General features: G+C 41.9%; 1 protein-coding gene across 3 annotated transcripts in view; it reads left to right on the forward strand.

Moving 5' to 3' along the window:
• dock11 (dedicator of cytokinesis 11) overlaps positions 1-23,163 on the forward strand; it is a 54,518-nt gene extending 31,355 nt beyond the window's left edge. For 2 of the 3 annotated variants that reach the window (XM_041031531.1, XM_041031532.1), the window contains 23 exons: positions 445-626; positions 1,561-1,674; positions 1,888-1,963; positions 2,956-3,044; positions 4,374-4,494; positions 4,808-4,874; positions 5,252-5,299; positions 5,724-5,869; positions 7,060-7,175; positions 7,369-7,506; positions 8,188-8,370; positions 8,844-8,957; positions 9,576-9,791; positions 11,244-11,301; positions 12,299-12,405; positions 12,634-12,756; positions 13,809-13,922; positions 15,161-15,307; positions 16,069-16,279; positions 17,119-17,309; positions 17,547-17,647; positions 17,800-17,938; positions 21,493-23,163. In XM_041031531.1, the coding sequence (XP_040887465.1) occupies positions 445-626; positions 1,561-1,674; positions 1,888-1,963; positions 2,956-3,044; positions 4,374-4,494; positions 4,808-4,874; positions 5,252-5,299; positions 5,724-5,869; positions 7,060-7,175; positions 7,369-7,506; positions 8,188-8,370; positions 8,844-8,957; positions 9,576-9,791; positions 11,244-11,301; positions 12,299-12,405; positions 12,634-12,756; positions 13,809-13,922; positions 15,161-15,307; positions 16,069-16,279; positions 17,119-17,309; positions 17,547-17,647; positions 17,800-17,938; positions 21,493-21,582 (2,891 nt within the window). In that variant the 3' untranslated portion in view covers positions 21,583-23,163. The other variant, XM_041031533.1, reaches the window with a different exon arrangement.
• The last annotated feature ends 790 nt before the right edge of the window (positions 23,164-23,953 follow it).

Consider the following 23,953-nt stretch of genomic DNA (forward strand, 5'->3'; position numbering starts at 1 on the left):
CCACTGCGTTACACATTTCCTGACACATGCTATGTGTAATGAATTATCTGAACTCTTTTTGTGTGTGTGGTGGGGAAATGGTGTTGTCTGAATGAATATGTAATGTGGTTTTGGTGACGTTCTGTTGCACATCGTTTTGCAATGTTCAACTTGAATGAATCAGTTTGTCACTGTTGACATCAAAAACCTAATTTATCTCTGGGTTAGCCTCTTTCATCTTTTCACTCTGATTGGGAATTTTTCAGAGATCTTCTGTGTAAGAAGTAGACACAGTTAGATTGCTAACTGCATGTACAACAAGAACCTCATTTCACAATACTGATCAGTTATAAGTATGAGGAACTCCCCCCCCCCCACAATCTGTCACACTGTCCCAATGAGGCCTACTGGTATCTGCATGTGTTTAGCCCTTACTAATGTACTTTCTGTCTGGCACGACCACAGAGCAGAGTCTGGAGTTCAGCCTGACGGAGGAGTACTGCCGCAACCACTTCCTGGTGGGTCTGCTGCTGAGAGAAGTGGCCGAGGCCTTGCAGCAAGGGCCCGAGGTCAGACAGCTGGCCGTGAGCATCCTCAAGAATCTTCTCATTAAGCACGCCATGGATGACCGCTACACGGCTTTCAAGGTGAGGCTGAGTGGGCGCGATGGTGAAACGTGACGATGCGAAGAAGAGGAGACAAGCAGAGACAGGCAGAGACGACGGAAGAAATCACAGGAATTTTGAACAAGAGAGGGGGATGGAACAGTGATTCACAGTCAGTCTGAAGAATGATTCACATTAACGCTAGCAAATGAGTCAAAACTTGGGTTTTCAAAGCACTGGACTCAACATGTCTTCAGCTGGTCTTCAGAGTTTTTTGGTTCTTTTATATACCAATGTAAAATACAAATACAAGGCGTAATTCACCACAAAACTGGGTCAGGCTTTGACCAGATTAACAAAAAGGTTGTGTGGGAAAGAACAAGGGCTTAGTAACAACACTGGCCAAATTCAAATTCCATGCGGTTCCCTTAACACATGCAGCGAGTTCAAAACCTGTTAAACTGCACAGTTCAAAGAACAAAGCTTCTTCTTCCACATCATGTCACAGTTATCTGTCCAATATGTGCATTTCTTTTGCCGTAACCTCACTTTGGTGCACGTCCCCGTGCACTCTATCCGAATCAGAATCTCGCTGTTTGCACACAAAAAGTTAATGTTTGATGTGACACTCGGGTTTGACACAGGTCATGCTCTGTACATATGCTAAACAGTACTTCAACGGTGTTTTCACCCCCCACCAACAAGATACCAGTGTCTGTTATGCAAACAAGCTAGTGTTTAGAGCGCAGGCACCATTGAGAGCAGCTGAGGGCAGATGTGCTTTTGAGCACATTGTTTATGTCAGACGGCAACTGTGTGTTTGAACCAACAATAGTCTTGACTCGTTACATGTGTAGTTCTTTTCTCTGCCTCTATAACTTCATGTCATGTCACTCATCAGATTTCATTCATAGGTTTCACAGTTTTTCATCTGTGCCTTAATTATTAAAAAGCTCATCTGATCTGAATGTTTCAGAACCAGCAGGCCAGGATCTGTTTGCTCTACCTGCCACTGTTTGAGCTGCTCTACCAGAACTTGAAGCAACTGTCTGCCCAGCCACACACCTCCAGCCCCAGTCTTGGCTTCAATGTGAGTCCCTGTGCAACCCTGCACCACCGCAGTGGGTTAAATTGTGTCTGCCATTTAAAATATTTTGCTTATTACATTTAAGAAAAATATAAAGATCCAAGCTAAACTAATGGGGTCTTCATGCTGTGTTGTTTATGATAAAGTCTGTATTGTGTGTTCAGACTGTAACAGCAACACTTAAGTTTTCACTTCTTCCATCTTGTGGTTGTCCAGGGCTCCAGAGATGACTTGATATCAACCGGTTCCACAGACAGCAGGAGAATCAGCACTGCAATTGAGAAAGACCATGGTTTGTACAGAGCTGCAGATGCTGCGCGATACATATGGCATCCAGCCTCTTCCTGTTTATACATCATCCATTATCATCACCGCAGAGGCCCTCAGCTCATCAGCTACACGGCAGTTTTTATGTAACACACAACTTGATCCATTAGCAGCACTCGGGCTGAAAGCAGCAGCTATATGTGGCAGACATGTGCTGAGAGTATACCGTTTGTACATTGCTTATTTCTTCTTGAGCAAATCTCTGCACCATATACATTACAGACCTGACCTGAGGCTGGCAGGACAAGGATAGTGCGGTGATAACACTGGCCAAAGGAAGTTTAAAAAAGAGAAATAGCTTTCAGTGAAACAAACACTTGTTCTAAACACAGTGAACATGGGTACTGTAATTTTTAATGTTTAAAATTTTAGATGAGTTTGTCAGTAGGTTAGATGCTGGTTAAACTGTTGCTGAACTGAAGTAGAAGATCGTGAGACTAAGAACAAGTGAATCCTTTGAGGCAAAGATCTTCCAGTTATACTCAAATGTTCTGTATTAAATTTAATTTCAAATTTTCCCCACAGTTTATTTAGTCTTGTGTTTCTGTGAAGTTTGGGCTCACGAGGGGCAGACTTGAAATAAACAATAGTGAAAATCAAAGCTGCAAAAGCTATGATATTCTGACCCCGCACACACCCTGCATTATGCAATTCAGTAGCTTCTTTTCCCTGGTGGCACAACTGGGGTTATGTTCTCAGGCTTCAGAATGTTTTTTCAGAGCAACAGAAGGTTTTATAAAAACCAGTTTCACAGGCCCAAGCTGATATTTTTGTGTAAAATCAGTTTATCTGCCAGATATCATGTTAGCAATAGGACTTAACAACCAGATATACGCTACTTAAGTAGTAAATTTGCAAATGTTACTGCCAGTGAGCTTCTGAGAGCGGAGTCAGTGTGTACACTTCACTGTGCTGCTTTCAGTCGACATTAACAGCACGGCACTGTGTCACCTCCAGGCCTGCCAGCTCAGAATGGCCACGTTGTGAGGAGAGAGGACTCCAGAGGTTCTCTGTTTATGGACCCGGGAACACCAGACAGCATGGAGGTGAGAGCATTTCATGCCAGCTGACCCACTGTTAAGCACTTCATTGATGTACCCCCCAGCCCCCCAAGCACAGGCCAACACACACTCGCTTTGCTGCAGTTTAAAAACTTCGATTTGACTTGTTCCATGAATCGCTGTGTGAGATCTGGACAAATCTTTTAATAAGTGGCTCTAAAGCACATCACATACACACACACCCTGTTTTGGATCCAAATCTGAAGTCTCCACTGTATATTTTCTCACATAGAAAACCCACATAAAAGTAATGTTTAAAAAAAAAAAAAAACAAAAAAAAAAACCCCAAAGTCTCCATGTTGCTTTTGAACAACGTTATAGCGTCCCCTCAGTATGAAGGGCCCGCCGTCTCTGAACAGAGGGCCAACACAGCAAACCCTTCACTGCTTCCTGCTGTGCAACTGTGGCTCATTACATGAGATGGAACTGACATTGCAGTCGCGTCGCATTAATCTTCATTTAACACACGCCAGACTCTACTATTATTTAATGTTGCAGTGCTTTTGATCCAGGCCCCCCTGCTCTGAGTGACACCACGTGTTATTTACTGAGGGAGACGTGTTAATCTGTTTTTGATGGCGAACACACGAGCCTCTTATGAACACAGCCTTGTTCGTGTTTCCTGGACCGATTCTGGGTTAGGGTTCACACACCCAGGTGTTTAAATATAGACAGACCGGAGCAGATTATTCATTATCTGTGTAAATACATACTCGTAGCACTTTCCAGTGCATCTTCTTTGGTTTATGGCAGCTGGTTATTTCAGTTCCAGCGTCCTAATAAAACTTGCTTTGGTCACACTGGGTTTCCTCAACCTCAGCCTTTATATAAACTAATATGCAGATGTCCTCACTTGTTTGCTTGCAAACTCCAGATAGCACAATGTAAACAATTTAACAACTTCTTCATAGATTTCACCAGAAATGAGTAGTAGTGAGAAAATTTAGAAACGCGGACCTTCTTTATTAACAATGGGGGGGGGGGGGGGGGGGGGAGAGAAAATTATGCTTTTATTATATATGTGTATGTTTGTTCTAAATAAGCAAAATAGCTTATTGTCTAATTATAAGACTCCATAGAGATATCAAGCATAGTATCCATGAAGCTAAAAATATAGAACAAATCCAGACAGTCATGTGGTACAACTCATCCTCAGACTGAGGCCTTGTTTAGATAAATGTCTGCTCTGTATCTTCATCGTCCGATGAAGCCTCTGTCTGTTTCAGAAATGCAAAAAGACTCTTTTTCTTTTGCTGTCAGTTTTTTCCTCACCACAAATTTTAATATCTCACCGCTTCTGTGTCTTCGCCGCAGCTGCAGAGACGCGGCTCCACCATGAGCAGCAGTCGCATGCCTCCCGCCGGCAGACTGGGACCGTACGAGATCAAAGGCCTCCTCCTCTCTTTCCTACACATCGTCAAGACCTTGTCAGAGGGTCAGTGAGCTATACCCACGCTGTGCAATCAGGCCTTCGTTTACCATCACACAGGATGTGACATAACAACCCCTTCTGCTATTTTGGGATAGAGTCCACACAGAAACTTGGCTTGTCTTGTCTGCTACACGAACAATGAGCTTAAAGAGTGACTGATTGTCAGCCAGACTTCTCCCATGGAGGATGTGTGGTTGATTTAGCTACATGACTTCTCTAAAATCAACAGGAACTATTTATTCAAAGCCAACCACACCTTGGTGAGTGACTAACAACAACATGTATCAAGGACCTTGTCTTTCTTTTTTGTCCACAGACACTCTCACAACCTACTGGAATAAAGTCAACCCTCAAGACATCATGAACTTCCTCAGTTTGCTGGAGTGAGTAGTGTATGAAAGACACTATTCTTCACCACATAATGGCCTCCTGTAAGGCAGTGAAAATGACACACTGTAAATACACTACTTCATAGTGTGTCTTTTTTTTTTTTGTCACGTTTAATGTTGCTAAAGTCAGCGAAATTACGTTGCAGTCATGTTCCCCCCTTTCACTCAGAGCAGTCGTCCACAAGCTGCTGTTTGTCAAATGTTGGTTTATGTAACTGACATTACACTGAATGTAAAAAGGTGATATTTATTACATATAATAAATATGAGTGTGTGTGTTGGGTTGAAAAACAAAAAGTGATTAGGACATGTATGCACACTTTTTTCCCTGCCCCAGCTTATATTTTCTATTGTTTCAATTCTTCCTGCAGGACATGTCTGGTTCAGTTTCGTTACATCGGAAAGAGGAGCATCAGCCGGTAAGGCTGTCTTACCTACCTACCCTACCTGTCTCATCTGAAATTTGAAACCCAGCTAAATTTAGTTGAGCACAGAGGAAGCATGATTCTGAGTTTCTGGCATTTTTTTGGTCAATCATTAATTCCCCCATTGTTTGTGAAGGAAAAATATGTTGTTGATCTTGTCGCTTTATGTTTTGTGAATGAGGAGAGTTTATTCTGTGTTAATTGTTAATATTATAGGTTAGATCAAAGGTGTCCAAACTGTTCCACACTCTTCCCTTTGTGGAACAGTGTGGACACCACTGGGTTAGATACTTACAGGGTCTCATTTCATTTCTGTATCATTCACTCATCTTTCAAACAAATTCTCTCTCTCTCTCTCTCTCTCTCTCTCTCTCTCTCTCTCTCTCTTTTTTTTTCTGTGGGTGTATTATTCACATAGGAGTCAGGAGGTTTGTGTGTCGAAGCTGTTCTCCTCAGACAGGAAGTCTCAGACGATGCCGGCCATGCGCTGCAACCGAGCCAGTCTGATGCAGACTAAGATACACCAGTTCAGCACCATGGAAGCCTCCCTCACTCTCAACATAGGTAACTAACACGCAGCAGTTCTGTCCATAACAACCAAACATAAAGTACAGTAATCATAAAAAGAATGCTTACTTAATGTACAGTCAAAACATTATTACATAATGTCAGCTTTGTGGCAGAGTAACAGTTTCCAAACCACATTTTTCCACATAACAAGACTGATACTTTAGCCAGGACCAAACAAAGTGTCAGTCTTGAAACCCAGGGGACAGACTTATTTAAACATGCAATGAGGTTTTGAAGTTGACAGCTGGATTTGGAGAGCTTAGCTGAGGAGATGGCCACACGCGTCACTGATGCAAAGTTAATCTCATGCTGCGAGACCAACTGCTTTACCGAGATCTGCGGAAAACAAAGGTGTCTGTGAGCTTGACGTCATGAATAGCTGCCCGCGATTAATGCAACAGTGCCTAAAACCCACACTGAAACCTGATGCACGCAGCGTACAGTATTGACCAATGGTACACAGGTGTGCAGTGCATTCACACTTCAAGCTGTTTGGAAGAGGATTCACTTTGCAGCAGAACCGTGTCCCCTGGGTATGCATGCAAGGCTGTGACAGGCCCAGGCTGTTGGTCTTTGTATGTAAACAGGATTAAAGTCACTGTAAAGCTTGAATGACATCTTCATCTCTGTATATTTAAATTAGTGTTTTGCTGTTTACTTAAAAATAGTTTCCGGTTTTGGGAATTCTGCCTGTTGCTCAACTTTCCAATGTCAAAACCAGTCTTTTTTATGTCCACTATAGATTACAGTGTTCCTTTTTTTTTTTTTTCTTTTAAATCCTCATTGGCCTCGATTTCGCTATTTTAATGAGAAACAGGAAGTTGTTGACGTCCCCGACAAACGACATGCTCATGATGGGGCAAACTTGAAAAGAGTTGAATGGTGCAAAATGTTCCTGAGTTGCATGTTGTCCCCCTTAAGAGTATATTAAACTCAAATGTTATTCATGTGCAATCAAATTAAGTAAACAATGAATAATTTGCCTTGTGAACTTTATTAAAATGAACAAATTAAAGCAGTGCAGGCGTCTGCGAGAACAGTGCTGGTACTTAACACAATATGGTAATCATCTGCTTTTTCTACACAGACTTTAGTAATGATTACGTTCTTCAGTGCAATGTCAACCACTACCCTACACTGCGTCCTCATGTTCTTTTGTCCTCATGTGTGTGTTCATGTTCTAGGGACGGGTCCATCAGAGGCAGAAATCCACCATCAGGCTCTGCTGGAGGGCAACATCTCCACCGAAGTCTGTCTGAGCGTCCTAGATGTCCTGTCTCTTTTCATTCAGTGCTTCAAGGTCAGCACACACGTGCACACACACACACAGACAAACCACACAGTGACGCATGGAAAAAAACACTGATATTGACTCAAATATGACTAAATCTTCAAACAAGTGAAGTATTTGAATTTGCACTGACACGTATTTAACATTGAGGAAGATGGGTTTGGTTAAAGTTGACGTGTGTGTACGCGCGTGTGTGTGTCAGACCCAGCTGCTGGACAACGAAGGTCACAACCCCCTGATGAAGAAGGTGTTTGACGTTTACCTCACCTTCCTCAAAGTTGGCCAATCAGAAGCTGCGCTCAGGCATGTGTTCGCCGCTATCAGGGCTTTCATTAACAAGGTACGTCAGCACGCTCAAACACACGCCCACGGCAGAGTGAGTTCTTCTGCAATAGTGAAATCGACATGACTAAGACAGTGGCTGAGGCTGGAGATAAGCTGCTGTGTTTCTGATGATGAACGCTGATATGCGCTCTTTGTTTGGACACTGCCTGCAATATTTTCCACTGACAGAAAGCAAAACACTTGCAATGGCTCACTGCCCTGTAGCAGTGAAGAGAAAAACAGAAGATGCGTAGTATAAATATTTCCTGTGTCTGTTGGCGTCAAAGCTGCCTGGTTTCCATGTTCGCATGTTGCCTTATTTCTGTATTTTTAGATTTCTTAGTCATACATTCAGTTACACATGCAAGAGCACGTTCCAACAAGACCTGATCTCAGACCAGCGAGGGAACATGTACTTCCCAGGGAACAAGACCACCCACTTCCTGGAGGAATCCTCAGATAGCATCAGAGGCATCACTGCTTGCACAATGAATCAGAGTTACTGTAAAAAGCATGAGGAATAGGCTGCTGTCAGGGTCACAGACAGTCAAGGACTCCCTGTAAAAGATCATTTGTGGAGTGGATACACATACTGACTCTGCTTGGTGACAAACCTAATCATTTCAAACACACACAAAAAAGGCATATACTGCATGACAATCTGCCTTTAACACACCCTCACATTGTCCCCTGTCAGTTCCCGTCGGTGCTGTTTAAGGGCCGTGTGACGCTGTGCGAGGCTCTGTGCTGCGAGGTGCTCAAGTGCTGCGTGTCCAAGCTGGGCTCCCTGAGGGCCGAGGCGTCTGCCCTGCTCTACCTGCTGATGAGAAACAACTACGAGTACACCAAGAAAAAGACCTTCCTACGCACGCACCTGCAGGTAAACCGGAGCGAGTGGAACGCCACATCCCTCTAAAGCTCTGGCCTCTGCTCAGTGAATATTAGCCACGCTGTCAACATTCAACACACTCGATTGTCTGCAGCCAGGCCTTTCACGATCTCCGTACTTATTCAGCCTGATGTTCACCTTTGACCTTTGACCTGCTGTATACACACAGTCTTCCGAGCACTTCAGCTCCTTTCATAACACAAGTGAAGAATGTGAAGAGGGCTTTAAACACAGCAGGGCCTGCTGAGATCTCAGTTTCCGGCTTCTCCGCTAACACAGTAGCAGGAAGCTGTCCAGGTTTCCATTAACTCTCACTGGGCTCTGCTAACACATGTGCTGTTTGGTTTGTTTTTCCTCTTCTCATTTTCCTGTCCTTCCAATCTGCTTCTCCTTTTTTCTTGTTTCACACCGCTGCACCTTATTATCCCTTTGCTATTATTATTATTATATTTTTTTCTTTTCAGATAATCATTGCAGTAAGCCAGCTGATTTCTGACGTGGCGCTGACTGGGAGTTCACGCTTCCAGGAGTCTCTCTCCATCATCAACAACTTTGCAAATAGTGACAAGGCAATGAAGGTACGGTACACGTCAACAGACTGGTGAAGGGAAACCAGGAGGTCTTACAGTGACAGCTCTGAATCCACAATAAGAAGCCGTTTAGAGTTTTAGCAGTTTAACTACATCATATATTACACCTCCCATCAAAAGGTTTAATGTATGAAATGCATTAAGTATTCTGGCTAACTGGCAAATATTCAAATATTCTAAAATATACAACAAAGTCAAATGTTTGGTAAAAAAAAAAAAAAAACAGTCGAAATTTAGCAAGACGTTTCAGTTTTTGACTCTTGCAGGACCAGTGGAGCCAGAACACATGGGATTTAATGAGGCATAATGATGTGAAGTCATCATTTGAACACTAAAACTGATTAAAACTCACTTTGCGAAAAATTAAAGATTTTTCAAAGTATGAGGACACTCCTACTCCTACTCCTACTAAGAGTTGAAAAGAAAAATCAACTTTACTCCTAAAGACCAAAAATCCACTGGATGAGAATAAACAGAATAATTTTAGCCTAATAACAATGTGTTGGATTGATGAAGCCACGTTTGAAGAACAGGGCCCTGTGTGTATTTTCCTAATAGATCTGATCATGTTTTCACAATACTGCTTTTGTCTCTGCATTGATGCAGTCCTCGGTGTTCCCCTCCGAAGTGAAGGGTCTCACCAAGCGGATCCGTACGGTGCTGATGGCCACGGCCCAGATGAAAGAGCATGAGAAAGACCCAGAGATGCTGCTTGACCTCCAGTACAGTCTGGCCCGGTCCTACGCCAGCACCCCCGAGCTGAGACGGACCTGGCTGGACAGCATGGCCCGAGCACACCTCAAGAATGGAGATCTTTCTGAGGTATGAATAGACTTTCTATTTACTTTTTTATATATATCACTTTTAGGCATCTTGCATATAACGTTCTCTCATTTTTTTGTTTTTTTTTTTGTCTCAAATGACATGCTCAGTATAAACACCTTGCAACACATCTGACCTGAAGCAGTTAGTTCATGAATCCCACGTTTTCAGGACTGGAATTAACAAGAAATCCACAAGGTTTCAAAGGAGCGTGACTCACCTGGGTTTCACTCCTGGGAACTTGGATGAGCAAAACACGTGTTATCGGCATAACCACAATACAGAGTAAAAACAAGTATGAGTACTTTGTGTTTCTGTTGCATCTACATGGTTTTTATTTTATAAATCATGAAACAAAAAAAAAAAACAAAAAAAAAAAAAAAAGTCCGCTCAAGGTTTTCATTTATGTCAGTGATGCTGCAACAGAAGTTTATTTTTGGTTACTAGGAAATAAACATGGGCTGTTTCATCCTGTTCCAGGGTAAACAAGAAAGGCAGTCCCTGATTTAAGTTTATATAATTATATTCTGAATCTTGAGTTCAGTCACAGCGCTTGGTCAAAAAGAAATGTTGGGTAACACAATGCTCTGCTACTGTTTGACTTTACCTGGGTTGTTATTATAATGTGATTTTTCACTTGTCAGTGAAGGGAGATACTTTTGTTCGTCTCCACAGGAAGGTCAGAGGTCAAGTTCAAGGCAGATCTGGAACTTGGGTGGTCCAGTTGATAGTTTGTCCTTGGAGTTCAAGTGCATTTATTTATTTATTGAATTCGAGTTTTGTTTTTGCTTTGTTTTTTTCCATACAAGCAAGGCAAAGAGCGCTTTTCACAAACAGGAGAGACAAGTTGACAGAGCAGCAAACCCAGCTAATCTAGCCTAAAACTTTTTTTTTAAGTCCATTTTAATTTATTTTGTGTTTTAATTTTTAATCAGCTATTATATTTTGCTTTTGTTTGGTTTTATTTATTTATTTCTGCAGATACAAAACTGGAAACTGAGAAATGAACTTCCTCCCGGTAAACTGAAAGGGACTCACCTAAATTCACCAAATACATAAAAAGAATTATCTCACTCTCTCTAATTATTAAAAAAAAAAAAAAAGTATCATAAAACAGTAAAAGCAGATGAGAACATTTTGCGTAGCAGCTTTCAGGCCTTAGTGCATGTTGTTGCTTCACAGGTGATAAGCTGCCAGTTTATTGGAAGGCGCGGCTGGTAGGTCTGAGTCACAATGAGGTAAATTTACAGTTGAGCAGACAAACACAATAAATCATTCATTACAACGGATCCGTCGCTGTAATGCATTTCGATGGCACTGCATACATCACCATATATCACCACTGGAGTTTCTGACTGCGGCTTCATCTTTGGCTGACTGGTTTTGCATCAGTTGGCATAAATATGTTCACTGTATTTGCCATGTTTGACATGTTTGTTGTTTTCTCCACAGGCGGCCATGTGTTACGTTCATGTGGCTGCGCTGGTTGCAGAGTACCTGCACAGGAAAAGTAAGGCCCTGCAGCCATCTATACACACACACACGCACACACAAACACAAACATACACAATGATCTACGTCCATTAGTAGCTTACGCATATAGTGTAATTGCACACTACGCATTGTGTGCAGTAATAATAAAAGGCCCCTTTGGTTGTAAAATAAGTAAAGTAGTAAAATAAAAAGTGAGCTGAGGAGAGATATAAAAAATATATATATATTTGCTCAAGGAGTTAAATTACATACTTAACTGACTCGATAAGGATGTGACCACAGAGAGTACGCAGCCACACAGTGCACCTAACCTTGACCAGGACACGTCCACGCTCTTCATAGAGCGGTGTTGTTGTCCTCCATGAAGATTTGCCTGCACCGGTGATGGAAGACATGCCAGTTTGTTCACTGGCTGTTGTTAGATACAGCATGCAAACACTCCGCGGACTATTACTATTAGACCAACACACTGACATCTAGCAAAAACAAAGCCACATACTCCTGTTCGGTTTTTTTCTTCTTTTTTTTTTTCACACTCATTTATCTAATGCAAAACCTGCTGCCAAATGATCCTCTAAACAAATGTGAGCAGGTTTATCTTTGAGGAATTTCAACGGACAATGATAATGTATGAGGCCCATCAGTTAGTGACAGCTAACACTCGTGTCTCAAAAATTTACTTTGGCGTCTAGACCAGAGACAGGAGCGTGTAGACAGTGACTCTGCTTTCGTTATGTAATTTGTTATGAGACACCACAAACTGCCAAGCATGGCATCAAACTTTTGGCATTCCCCTGTAATACGTGCTTTTGCAGCTCTGTTTTTTTGCCAAGACTGCCACCGATTTTCATTTCGAGCTTCATGATGTATTTTTATTGTTGTTATTGCCATTCGCCGACACACTGCACCTGTTGCAAACTCAAAATTTACATAATGAAATACAGTATTTGGTCGAAAACTTCCTTCTGTGCATCTGTGCGAAGCCGTTTTTAAACTTCTCTTTGGTTCACCAGAGTTGTTCCCCAGTGGCCTCGCCGCTTTTAAGAAGATCACCGTGAACATTGAAGAGGAAGCCGCCATGAAGGAAGACATGGGAATGCAAGATGTCTATTACACAGAGGTGTGACAGTCTGCACGTAATCTGTTTTCTTGCAAAACATAGTTTGATTTGACGTCAATAAATTATGCAAGGGTCAGGCAAGCCACAGATCTTACATGCATATTGTCATTAAATTACACCTTCACATCTTCACGAGGGCTGGTGTTGTCTGGTCAGATTCGTTATCGTGTTTATTTAATCTTTAATCAGTTAATAATTCATTCAAATATATTTTCTTGCCTGTTTTAGGAAGTCTTGGTGGAACACCTTGAGGTCTGTGTGGAGGCGCTGTGGAAAGCCGAACGCTATGAGCTCATCACCCACATTGCAAAACTCATTATCCCCATTTATGAGAAGCGGCACGAGTATGAGGTATCTTAGCAACTTCCCTACATCCACGCAGGTGTCACTCACACATAAACGTGCAGCCAGTCTTTCCTTGCAAAGTCATTCAGCGACGTCTTTGCGTGCAAGGTCAAGCAATCATATCTCTGTTTGGGCTTGTTTGTATAAACATGTTCTTAAAATGGAAAAAAAAGTCTGGTAAGGTAAGTGTTATACTAAGGCAGCTGGACTCAGTTCTAACTGATTAGTGGGGATTCCAGGTTCTTGTTGGGTCTTGAACTTGAGTTGTTGAGGTCATGTGACTCATTGACCCACCTGGCCATCATGTGAGTCATTAGCTTCACCTGGCTCATGGTGTGAATGGCTGTTAGCTGCCTGAGGAGAGATCTCGCCTTTCGGATGACAGGTGCAACATCTACAGGAACCTCCAGCAAGTCCAGTTGCCTTAGCGTAGCATTTAGACGCCATTAAACTCCTTGCTTCCTTAGACTTGTTGACTCTCTTAATCTCATTTTGTACTGTTTGCACGCAGGTCAGGCTACTAGCTTGCTTGACAACACAGAAGAGCAGCCAGCTTTTACTTGCACAGCGTGATTCCTCTTTGATCTTTCAAATCATATTTCCTGTTTGACCTTCTCACCTTTTAGGAATGCAGCTCAGTTATTAATAGTTGCAGCATTTACAGCTCTTCGTTCATGCTCTTGAGAACAGCATCAGGGTTGGAGAATCGGTAGCATCATTCCATCTGTCTGATTATTCATTTATAGCTTCTTATCCTGTTTAGGATAAGAAGCTGGTAGTTTGTCACAGGGCTTGTAGACAGATGAACATGTTCACATTTATATCTACATGCAGTTTAAATTGCCTATTCTTAATCTCTTTGGCATGTGGGAGGAAACCCCTGTGAATCCGAACCCAGGAAACACTGACTTTAATTCTTGTGAGTTTGTTGGCAGAGTAGATAACTGAAATGCTTGTGCTTGTCTCTGCACGCACTGCCCAGTTGTTCCAGTAAACAATCACAAAATGAGCCAAGCCTGATCCCATTTGTCCTGTTCTGTTTTGTTTTTTTTTTCCAGAAACTAAGTCGACTGTACGACACTCTGCACAGAGCCTACAATAAAATAATGGAGGTGATACAATCAGGACGCAGGCTGCTTGGGACATACTTCAGAGTGGCTTTTTATGGACAGGTAAGGCCTAGAAGCAGCTTCATGTGGTGTTTTCAAAGTGCAAATGCAACGACCAGCTCACAGCACAGGTGTGGTGTGCACAAACAGCAAATTAATTTTCCTAAATGACGCACACCTGTGCTGGATGTGAAAGGGTTCGGTAAACTGCAGTGTACATCAGATTGTGATGTATCATTCCGCTCTCAGACAGTAGTTTGTTTCAGTGCATTAAAAATATGAATCATAATTCTACTCTATCACATAATATATCACGGCTGATGAAGCATTTCAGGAACTAAAAACAAATTCCCAACTTTGTCAGAAAGCTTTAAGAGAAGTTGAAGAAAAAACAAAATCGTAGTGAAGAGAATGGCGTGAACTTTATTGAGGATTTTCCAGCTCATCCAGAGGAAGTGGCACTTTAAGTGGCAGAACACTGAATTTTAATTCGATGTGTGCACAAGTATGTTTGGTGAATTTGCATATTCTGATTCAAAGTTACCACCGTGAATCAACATGTATAAGGTAGTGGTGTGCCTGTGCACGTGGAGCTGGGGTGGGTAGAGGGGGGGTGGGGCAGGTAGCATAAACCTCCCTGGCGTTCCTCATCCCTCGTTAAGCTCCTCATCATGTGGTGTGAGGCAGCCAGCCATCCTGTAGTGTAAAGAATGGCTGTCCTAACACGTCTCAGTCCATCTGTTGTGATTGCACAGCCACGTTTATGAAGACAGTGGAAAAAAGGTTCTTTCCATTGTTGGATAAATGATAGTTTGTCAATTAAAGATTGAAAACGGCAGAAACGACTGTTATCACCATGCAGAGATTAAATCTCCAATTTCATGGTAGCACTGCAACAAGATTTGGAAAGTGATAAATGAAAGTGTTTGCAGCGACAATACAAGCAAGCAGACACTTTAAGGAAATGCTGTGCCATTCACCGTGTGTGTGTTTGATTGATGTTTTGCATATTACTTGTGAAAAGGAGAGATATTCCTGAGGGCAAAAACAACAGAGGCATGTCTTCTTTGTGTTTGTAGTGTCTTTAGTTGGCAGAATAAGTCATATCACTTCATTTTTATGGTACTGGCACGTAAAGTTGATTTGTTTTAAACACAGAAGAAAGAGTAATATTTTAAGACTTATTACTGAACCAAACAGGTTGTTTAAAGGCACTTTTCTTGCAGCACGCTTCAGCTACACTGTCTCTCGTCATATCTGTGACTAAATGCGGGTTGCGTGTCTTTTTTTTTTTTTCACAGGGCCTCTTTGAGGAAGAGGACGGGAAGGAATACATTTACAAAGAGCCCAAACTCACTGGCCTGTCTGAAATCTCTCAGCGGCTGCTGACACTCTATGGGGAAAAGTTTGGGCCGGAAAACGTCAAGATAATTCAGGATTCAAACAAGGTGCAGTAGATAAATGGAGGAAGGAAAGGGTGGGAGACATTTAGAATAAATAGCTTTAATGTGTGGTTTTCTGACTTTGACTGGCAGGTTTGTGTAGTAGTTGAAATACAGTCAGGAATGAAAATAAGTTATTTGGCATTGCAGCCCCACTCTTGTGTTTATTTAGAAAATATAATTTGTCCAATTTAATATGAAAAAGTCTCTGTTTCTTTTCCATGGAGCTCTTGTAAAGACTCAAGTGTCCTGCTGAAAAGAGATTTCTTTGACTAAATTTTTATTGTGTTGCCTTTGAAACATAACCTTATGTCTGCTGAGGTCAGTGGAGGCTGAAGAGGCAGCATGGGTTTTAGCAGCCGAGTGTTTGAAGTTGTAGAAGTCTCCATGGAGACATTAAGAACGTTTGAGTTTCTTTTGGACGACATCTTTATTATTCCACTGCAGCTCACTTTCAACAAGTCTGAATGACTGAAATTTGCAGTGTAATGCCTTAGCATATTAAGGCATGGAATTAAAGCATATAACAAGTAAATGATAAAGTTTAAAGTTTATTATATATATTTTTTTAAATCTAAATTTAACCTAAAAGTTTGACTCATCCAGCAGCCAGACAGTCAGACGCGTCACAGTTGTGACGTTCTTTCCACAGTGGAAATCAAACCTAGTTTGGAAAGTTATGGTTATAGTTTGGAATGTTATACACTGGGCTTGACCTGCTGAAATTTCAGTAACAACTGGACAAATCGGCGTTCTGTTGCCCACAGGTAAACCCTAAAGACCTGGACCACAAGTTCGCCTACATCCAGGTGACGTTTGTCAAGCCATACTTTGAGGAGAAGGAGGCGCCAGAGAAGAAGACAGACTTTGAGAAGTGCCACAACATCAACCGCTTTGTGTTTGAGACCCCGTACACGTTGTCGGGGAAAAAACACGGCGGGGTGGAAGAGCAGTGCAAGAGGAGGATTGTGCTCACAAGTACATGAGACACACACACACACACAGATACACAAAACACTACTTCACTGTAGATTTTGACATTTAGAGTCAAAGCAAATCTTAGTTTTCAAACAGTTTCATCAAAACCTGTCAGATAAACTTGATACAACCCCTAGGTTTCATGTGACAAGACAAATACACTACATTAATAATGCAGTCATCTTTGTTATCATGGCGACACATCAGCATAGAGACACCAGGATGACAGTGACAAATGTTCATTATCTTGTTTGGTTGAAGGTCATAGTTATGGTTTTGTGCAGGAAGTTGAATCGTATCTTTTTAGAGCAGATGTGCTTTGTTGTTTTTACTAACTTTTTGGCTTCGCTCCCATTGGACTGTTCGTGTGTGCAGGGCTCTGACCTCTGAAATGGGAGTCAACACTCAAACAGCTGTTCACAGTAGTAGTTGAATGGCAGCTGGATATTAGGATCCCTCCAGCTACGCCCTATTCAAGTATCTCTGCCTTATCTCATACTATTGCTAAGCAGCATCAAACCGTGTTATTGTTTCTAGCTAACCTAATACATGTAGCACTCATTGTGTTCATGTAGTTATTACTAAGCCTTATTGTTTGCGCTGAAAAGCGGGGAAAAAAAAACAACAGATGCTTTTGCTGCTTGTTTACCATGGCATCAAAACAAACATAGGCTGATAAAACTACTATGCAGTGTTTTACTATCATCACATTTGGTTTCACACCACAGTCAAAAAGGTTAAAAACAAAGACGAACACATCACTCTTCTTTTCTTTTCCTCATGGTTTGTGTTACTCACATGCATGACCCAACCAGTTTCGCCTGCCCTCTCACCTCCAGCTGCCAACGCCTTCCCGTACGTGAAGAAACGCGTGGAGGTGGTGGGGGAGAAGCAAGTGGAGCTCAAGCCGGTGGATGTGGCCATAGATGAGATGAAGGCGCGAACGGCCGAGCTGACCAAGCTCTGCTCCAGCCAGGAAGTGGACATGATCCAGCTGCAGCTCAAACTGCAGGGCTGCGTCTCTGTGCAGGTAAAAGTTTGAGCTGAGACAACTGTCTGGGGGGGAAAAAAGAAAACAAACAAACAAAAAAAACCTCCTTGCCCCTGGTGCATACCAAATCACTCATTACATTGCACGGTTAAATTAGATCTCTTATTGCGCAAAACTGGGCTGGGGTCTGTGGAACAGTGCACGCTGATCGTTATCTGTTTGTGCACTGATGCGAGTGTAAGAATGCTTAACATTTTCAGACATGTTTTGCTGCAGGTGAACGCAGGTCCCATGGCCTATGCCAGAGCATTCCTAGATGACAGTAAACTGAACCAGTCTGGTAACAAGAAAGTAAAAGAACTTAAGGACATTTTCAGGTACTCTTTTTTTTTTTTTTTTTTCTTGGTGCCTAAATTAAAATATAATAATTTAAAATTATCCCTTTGTATTTGTATAAGATGAGAATTAGTCGTTTAAGTTTGTAATTTTGTTTGTGTCTTTTAATTAATTAATTTTTTAATAAATGCAGGCGTTTTGTGGAGGCTTGCAGCATGGCTCTGGATATCAACGAGCGCCTGATCAAAGAGGACCAGTTTGAGTACCACGAGGGCCTGAAGGCCAACTTCAAAGAAATGGTGAAGGAGCTCTCAGAAATCATCCACGAACAGGTAACTTATTTTAACGGGCCCAGCCCAAGGTGACAACAAAATATTCTGGTAAAATTTTTGTCTTGGTTCGTACCACATTCCTTTTTCGTCACACCCAGGCCGATGCCTTTTTACACAGACGTGTTTTGTGCTGCTTCGATGTGCTTGTTGATCAGACAGATTAGTGCAACGGCCTGGAAATCAAACACTGGGCTGTGTGTCTAATTGCAAAGTCATTTCACCGCCCATGACAGTAAACCCTCTCTCTGAAACCATGGGCAAATGTTGCTGGGATAAATATTAAAACAGTGTGTACTATTCATGTGAACATGCTGGGTGTGTTGACAGGGGCAGGAGAATGATTTCTCATAGCTTTATATTGTGGTTATGGACTAACACTCTTCTTAGTATTTTGTCTATAAATCTCTTGAAATCATATTCCATTCAGTTAATCCATAATTTCTTTAATAGTCTTATAAAAAGAATCAAGACGTTATAGCTCATGTTCATAAAGTTAAGTAGAGATTAACACAACACCACGAACAGCTTGTGGCACAGTGATGTTGCCACAGTTCACCCAAGTCACATACACATATATTTTCTCACTTAGATACAGAGTTCCATTACTGTTGCATTATAGTGAGCCATGCTCCATATAAAAGGCATGTTAATTTGATTATAATCCACTGTGAGCCATGTGTGGAATCAGTAATGTACAATGCAAACTGATCTGAACTACACATACTTACATGATCAGAATGAGCTGGTAGAACAATATTTTAAAAAAAAAGTGCTAAACAAGAGTGTTTCACATTTACTCTCGACACTCTTGACACTCAGTAGCCGTAACTGCAAAGCTGTGCTCATCAGAAATAGAATACTTCTTGATTTTTAGTGTTTTAACATTGGTCATGATCAGACTTTAGACTGAGTCATAATGAGCTGCAACGGAAAGCTACTTTAAATTAGGATCATTGCTGAAACTGAATTTCCTCTCGAACATTTCCTGGAGAAATGATTCCCGTTGTTGGAATAGATGGCTCACACACTCATCTGCCCGTTTTCTTAAAAGCCCTGTCAGCAGAATTAAGCTGGTTCTAGCAAAGGAGAGTTGGGGAAAAATGGGTCAGCTTTTTAAAAAAAAAAACAGTGGTGTACAGACTAGATGCTCCTCTGTGGTACTGAGTGAAGACCAGTTAGCTGCCAGCTCAGGACCGGAAGAACCTGTAAGCTTTAACCCTGATATCATGTTGCAGGCATTTTGTACTTAGTCGAGGGCACGCAACTTCACAATTGCTCAACAAGAATGTGTAGTTGCTTTTTGTTCTCTTCCCATCAGCACAGTGTGTCATGGCTGTATTGCCTCACAGCTTTATCAGAATCTGGTGATGGTGTCAGGTTGGTTTTCCATGTATGCCTTTGCCTGCTAACACTGGGTTTTATTTTACCTGCTCTGATCTTACCAAACTAACTGGTCTGCCTTTTTCTCTCCAATGTGCTGGCCTTTAGCTTTAAGGAAAAACAGGTAATGTGATTATCAAGTGTATTGAAGTGTGTTTTTTTTCCTTTTTAAATACACATTAATTCTAAATCAGCGCCGTCTTAGTTAATTTTTTCCAGACATGTTAAATGCAAAGGTCTTTTAAATCTATTCATCTGGATACAAAAAAATAAAACAGCAATCAGAATGGAGGTATTTTTAAAGTGTGTTGTTAATTACTCTGACCTTAATTATAAACAAGCCACAGTAAAGAGAGTGGATTAGACAAATGCAGCAATCAGATGTCAAATAAAAGGCTTTCAGAGGTCGAACATGGTTTTGGCAGCCTTTGAGTTCCTCCCCTCTGACAAACATGTCGGATCAGCGTGAGACATGAAAAGGTTTTCACACTTTAGATAATAACTAACACTGGCACTACAGCTGGTGTGGAAAACAATGCAAATGAGAGATACCACTAACCAAATTCTGTTGACATGCACACTGGTGTCCTGGCGAGAGATGGAACATTTGCATGTGCACACATGTAAAAACTACATCCTGGTAGTAGGTCTGCTGCTACCTGAGGTATTCATTCCAAAACAAACCAGGCAAATAAACATGTCTATCCAAGTTTCTGCCATCACCCCTTTGTGTGCAATAATTCACCTGTGGTTGTAGTAGTAAAACCTGTCTCCTCTGGAGGAAAGATGGAATCTTATTTTGTCCTCTGGAAATGAAAGAATTAAATGTTTTGTGCAGATCGGATGGAGAATGTATGCATGTGATGCTACAGTCCCACCACAAGTCAGCCACCAACTGAAGTGGGGTCATCATCATCTGACTGAGAGTTACAGAGATGACAACTTCAATGTTGAAATTGCAGAAAGGAAGCTAGGCTTGAATCATATATTCTCAGAAAAGTGCACACGGTGAATCCACTTCAGTGTTCATCTTAAGAACTTGTAAGCAGCAGAGTACGAATTTCTGGCAAAATTTCATCTACTTCCAAGGTGCACAGGAAAGGGAAGGAGTCTGAAGAGGTCAAAACCTCTGCAGCACCTGCGTCAGTCTGAACAAATGAGCAAACATTTTGGTGATTATGCCAACGTCACCTGAATGACAGCCAGATCAGTTCTTCAGCCGAATAACAATAACAACCATAATGTCACTAGATCATCCTAGTCATTGTGTGGTATGTTGTGTCGCAACATATTTGTCTGAAATTCTACCTACAAGCGTTGGCATGAGATCAGATTATTCCCTTTTCTTTACTGTAATCTACTGCTCGCGTTGCGTGGTGGCTACCAGCCGCGCTGGCGGTGTGGACGCACATACACGTGTGAGCCGCAGCAGCTCAGCGAGGTTGCTGCTACGCACATGCAACACAGGCAGTGCTCGTGTGTCCTGAAAGTAAATAGTTTCATTTCGTGTGCTGCCCCAAATAAACAAAAGTGCTTGTGTTCATTTCTTTGCACAAGTGCAACGAAAACATTAAATTAAGTAAAAATAATAGATGCAGACATCATTCCTCCTGTATCAGCCTGTAAACCTGTGTCTACTCAGCTGCATAGATAGTATTGGTTGTAAGTCTCTGCAGCAGCAACAGCTGTTTGACTGGAATAAAAACAAATTTTAAGTGACTGCTGGTATAAACACAAGTGGCCGCAGTGGAAGCCTGGACGCAGAACTCTGACTCACCACCCACAGCTCAGATTTGTTCACAATTTGGAGCGAGTGAACATCAAAAGATTAAAGTGAAATGAAAGAAGAGTTTAATCTGATCATCAGGCTGCCACGTTTCTCCAGTGTGCGAGGAAAGTTTGTGCAAACAAACAATAATCAGAGGTCAGAGAAAGAAAAGATAAGAGTTTAATACAAGACAGTTAAAGAAACAAAGTTGAGTGATGCAATCACACATTTTTTTTCAGTATTTATGTGTTGACTCACTGTGCGTCACATCCCATCAGCCCATCCATTCAATGTGTGTGAACAACTATATAGCTGATTTGAGTTCAGTGTGTGTGTGTGTGTGTCTGGCCTACATCTTGATGTGAGAGCTGCCACTCAAACTTTCTGTGTTTTGCTTTGACCCCAGATCTACCAGGAGGACATGATGCGCTCCCTGTTACAAAACTCACTTCACGTGTTTCGTGCCATCAGCGGGACGTCCGCCGACCTCGGCTGACCCCTGTCCCACCGGCGTCCGTCTTCCCCCACCCGCCGCTACCCACCCTCGTGTATATCCTCTCACTTCTCCCCTAAGGACCTGGACAGGATGATAACAGGGCAGCTCTCAGTTTCAGGCCTGCCCAGCTATGCTTGCCTAAACACCCTCCCACCCCCCGACCACCACCACCCTCCAACCCCCCCCCACCCCCCCGGTGAAGATGCCGCTTAGCTGTCTGCAGCATCTGAGCTGGATGTGCAGTGGATGATGGAGGTGAAAGATCGCAGGACAGCAGCTGGATATAATATTCAAACCACGGCGGCAGCGTTTCTGAGAATGTATTAAAGCAACACCAACTCAATATCAGCATGCCAGGATTAGGTGTTGTGCTGAGTCATGCTAGGTTGCATTGCACTTTTTAATCCGCCTTGGTGACAAACTGCAGGATTGACTGTAGTTTCTTTAGAGGGAGAGAGAGATACTGCTCTAAAGCTTTTTTTTTCCTGTCCTCTTTCCACATTCCTTCAGATCTATGCAGGAGATAGCGCTCTCTCTTTCTCTCTCTCTCTCTCTCTCTCTCTCTCTCTCTCTCTCTCTCTCTCTCTCTCCAGAATGAATTTTTACTACTTGGCGTCCAACAGTGTTTTCTGTGTTTCCAGCACGATGATCCCAACTTAACCTTTTCGGTTGTAACAGACACCCAAAGCAAAAGCGTTGAGATAGCCAAGGGTTGATGTTTATAGTCTAGCAGCGCATTCCAGCCAGGTTGGCAGATTGTGACAAACAGATAAGTCACGTATTTAGAGCAGCAGCTTAAAGTGAGCGTTGGGCCAAAGTCGCCACCCTGTTTGTTTAATAGCAAAGGAAAACACCTCCTCAATCAGTTCCAAAGTTAAAGAAAAGAAAAGACAGACCTCAGGGTTCTAATAAAGCTGTGTTGTGGTATAAAAGTAGCTCAATTACATGGTATATATGGGGAAAAAAATCTATTGGTTGTCACAATCTGTTCTAGATTTGTAGATGCAATGAATAATGGCAAACCAGAAAAGATTATGATTACAAATTGTATCCGAGCTTTGTAACAATCACTGAAACAGTGTTTACAATATGCTCATTTCATGGCCTGTCCTCAGAGACGGGCTGTGAGGACAGGACACATGTCTCGCAGCAGTGTGATTAACATTTACTTCAGTGACTAAGTGGTGAATTCCTCTCATCTGGGTTTTAGATCCAGTGCCTTTGTGCTCTGCCTTCTGAAGAGACTCATTTATCACGATTTCTATGAACCATCACATGCTGGTTATTCACAGTATTTCACAAGTGCTACACTGAAACGAGCAGATAGATGAATAATATTTAAGCAGATGTACATAATTTGTTCTCATGCTGTAAATTGAATTCTGTATCCATGTATGTTTGTACGTACTGTATGTATGTATATTTGTAACATGTCGGACTCTTGTTCAGTCCAAAGTCTGTCCTAGCAGAGAGATTTTTTTTTTTTCCATTTTTACTGCATTATATACTGAAGTGCTGCTGCTTGTCAAACTTACTTTGTAAAGCCTTTTTTTTTCCAATAAAACCTGGAAAAGCTTTTGAGCCCAAGGACAGTAACTGACAAAACAATAGCTGGAGCGTACAGAAGATCTTCCCCTGCAGGGCACTGCCAAGTTGTCATGGACTTCAAACTAAACTTTTGAGCCAACACGATCGAGGTGTCCTTAAAATGCTCTGAAGAAATCTACGTCTCTGTGACATCTTGGCAACTCCACCTGCAGAGGAAGATGGTGCGATACAATTGAGAGCCCGTCAACTGCTACTCAAATGGCCCTTGGTGGTTAAATTACTTTGTCAACAGGAAAAACTGGTTTAAATAATCCCCCTAAATCCTGTCGTACAAACACACACACACACCTCACCTGTGCATTCCAAAACATAGGTGCTAATCCGCTGTTTTATCCACAATGTTACGGAGTTTGGCAGCAGGAATTTACTCCCATTCAGCCACAGGCACATTTGTGAAATTAGACTGATTGTGGGTTGTGGGACGGGGTTGAGGTCAGTGCCTTTGGGCCTGTGGAGCTTTTCCACACCGAACTGGGAAAACGTTTTCATTTTTCATTTATTTATTTATTTATTTAATTAATTAATGGGCCTGGCTTTGTGCTTGAGGCACTGTCATGTCAAAACAGGAAAAGGGGCCTAAAACAAACAGTTGTAAACTAAAGCAATACAGTACTCAGTAGCATTAAAGGGACATTCCACTGATCTTACGCATGGGGTTCAGTTCACTTGTCATGATAAGTCATTCTCAACCTATTTAAAAAAGTGTAATTTTGTACAATTATTTCTTTGGCAATGGAAGAGCTCTCCAACATCTGGAAAAAAA

Source organism: Toxotes jaculatrix, chromosome 23, assembly GCF_017976425.1.
Source record: "Toxotes jaculatrix isolate fToxJac2 chromosome 23, fToxJac2.pri, whole genome shotgun sequence".
In the NCBI taxonomy this organism is placed as follows: domain Eukaryota; kingdom Metazoa; phylum Chordata; class Actinopteri; family Toxotidae; genus Toxotes; species Toxotes jaculatrix.